The sequence below is a fragment of the Daphnia pulicaria genome, chromosome 1 (assembly GCF_021234035.1).
Source record: "Daphnia pulicaria isolate SC F1-1A chromosome 1, SC_F0-13Bv2, whole genome shotgun sequence".
Lineage (NCBI taxonomy): Eukaryota > Metazoa > Arthropoda > Branchiopoda > Diplostraca > Daphniidae > Daphnia > Daphnia pulicaria.
This window is the reverse complement of record NC_060913.1, coordinates 271,268-273,318: the sequence shown is the minus strand read 5'-3', so window position 1 is coordinate 273,318 and position 2,051 is coordinate 271,268. Positions and strand designations below refer to the sequence as shown.

The following is a 2,051-nucleotide window of genomic DNA, read 5'->3' as shown; positions in this document are numbered from 1 at the left end:
AGTTGTGAAACGCATCATAAAATTGATAATTTCTTTGGCTCTTTTACCCGCAGAACAAATATATGCCGGGTTTATGGTACAAGCAGTTTTGTAATTTGCTAGTTTTAACTTTCCTTTTGTTGATTGCTTTGTTTTTTTTTCAGGCAATTCAGCAAGAAAATGCGGCCGACTTGCAACTAGAAAGCCAAGAAATACAAGATGCTGTTCAACGTCTCTATGTATACTGGGCCGGATACTGGCTTGTTCGTCAGACTCCAGCACGTTTCAGCGTAAACGGTGATAAGTCTCGTACAAACAACGAGGTAGAAAACTGGAATAGATGGTTTAATGCCCGTTGTCATGGACACAGACAAAATTTCTGGGCTTTTATATGTAATTGATCCAATAGTTCTATTTTGTGTGTGGCCACCTGATTTATCAAATCATTTATAGACCATTTGCAGGAATGTGAGGAAACTGCAAGGCGGGATTTTCTGGTCGCTAGTCGTGGTGGGGAAATTCGTCGCCCAACGCCAAATCGATACATCGTACGGGATGAGCAAATTTTGGGAAGAGCAAGAGATCTTAGTCAAAACTTAATAACCATTTACGAATTTTTGATGATGTCTTCTGTATCTTTTGAACCTTACGACGAGGTACAGTTTTTTGTTTTTTTCGTATTCCTTTCCTAAATTAGTTTTATACATAGGGTTTGCCAGAAAATGTACTGGAAGCACCTGCACCTCGTCGACAACGTAGATTGGCCCGTTTGCAGGGCGATGGAAGGCAACAGGTTCGAACAAGAGCCGGAGCACTCCGAAGAGATCAAGGTGAACCGGAGGCTGATGCTCCTCGTCGCCCAGTTGGACGGCCGCCACGAAGAGATCGAGGTGAACCGGGGGCTGATGCTCCTCGTCGCCCAGTTGGACGGCCACCACGAAGAGATCGAGGTGAACCGGAGGCTGATGCTCCTCGTCGCCCAGTTGGACGGCCACCACGAAGAGATCGAGGTGAACCGGAGGCTGATGCTCCTCGTCGCCCAGTTGGACGGCCACCACGAAGAGATCGAGGTGAACCGGAGGCTGATGCTCCTCGTCGCCCAGTTGGACGGCCGCCACGAAGAGATGGAGGTGAACCGGGGGCTGATGCTCCTCGTCGCCCAGTTGGACGGCCACCACGAAGAGATCGAGGTGATCCGGTGGCAAATGCTGTTGCGCTTTTATGCAAAGTTTGTTTAATAAATCCCATAAATCGAGTTCTTAATTGTGGCCATCCTTTTTGCGATAGCTGCACAAATCGTCTTCCTCTACGATCCCCCTGTCCAGTTTGCCGGACCCCTATTGAAGCTGTGCAAATATTTTTTTTGCCTTGATGTTTCTGTTTAAATTTTTTCATTTACATTGCTGTTGACTCTTTTTTATTACGTACCAACGTAACATTACACAATTTTGACAATCTAGTGAACTCGTTTTAATTTTAGCTCTCTAGGAGATGTATTGTCTAGGAGATCTATTGTCTAGGAGATCTATTGTCAATTAATTTAATATAATTTAATATAATTTTTAGCGAATAAACTACTGTCTAATATTTTTTAAGTAATATTATTCAGGGGAATCTATTTTCTAGAATTTAGAGTGATTTTAATTTTAATGGAGTTCTATTGTCCTGGAATTTCGAAAAAAAAAATTCTGGGAGAAATATTGTCCAGGAGATCTAAATGGACAGGAGATTAACAAGAACAGGAGTTCCACCGTCTGCGTATCCTCAAATTAAGTTTGATGCCTTTGAAAAATACATCTTAGAAACCTATGCTGCTAATTGGAAGAAAAACGGTGGCTTCATTGTCAGACCTCCCTCAAGTTTGAAACTATTACCAACTAAAACCGAAAACCGATTACCAACCAATGGCAGATATGATCATCTGAAACAAAAAAATGACCCCATTCCAGCAAGTCTACACACCGCCACCCAGCAAGAGGGAAAGGGTTTTTTTTATCCGACTTTAAGGACAGAAAGAAAGGCAAGGGTGAGAAAGGTGACTCAAAAGACACTGTTGAGACTTTCATCGGCGA

General features: G+C 43.0%; 1 protein-coding gene across 1 annotated transcript; it reads left to right on the top strand.

The window, feature by feature from the left end:
* Nucleotides 1-233: 233 nt before the first annotated feature.
* LOC124311013 (basic salivary proline-rich protein 1-like) lies at nucleotides 234-1,478 on the top strand. Its single transcript, XM_046775250.1, has 2 exons — nucleotides 234-635; nucleotides 689-1,478. The coding sequence occupies exons 1-2, from the start codon at nucleotides 600-602 to the stop codon at nucleotides 1,349-1,351; spliced, it is 699 nt and encodes a 232-aa protein (XP_046631206.1). The 5' UTR covers nucleotides 234-599; the 3' UTR covers nucleotides 1,352-1,478.
* The last annotated feature ends 573 nt before the right edge of the window (nucleotides 1,479-2,051 follow it).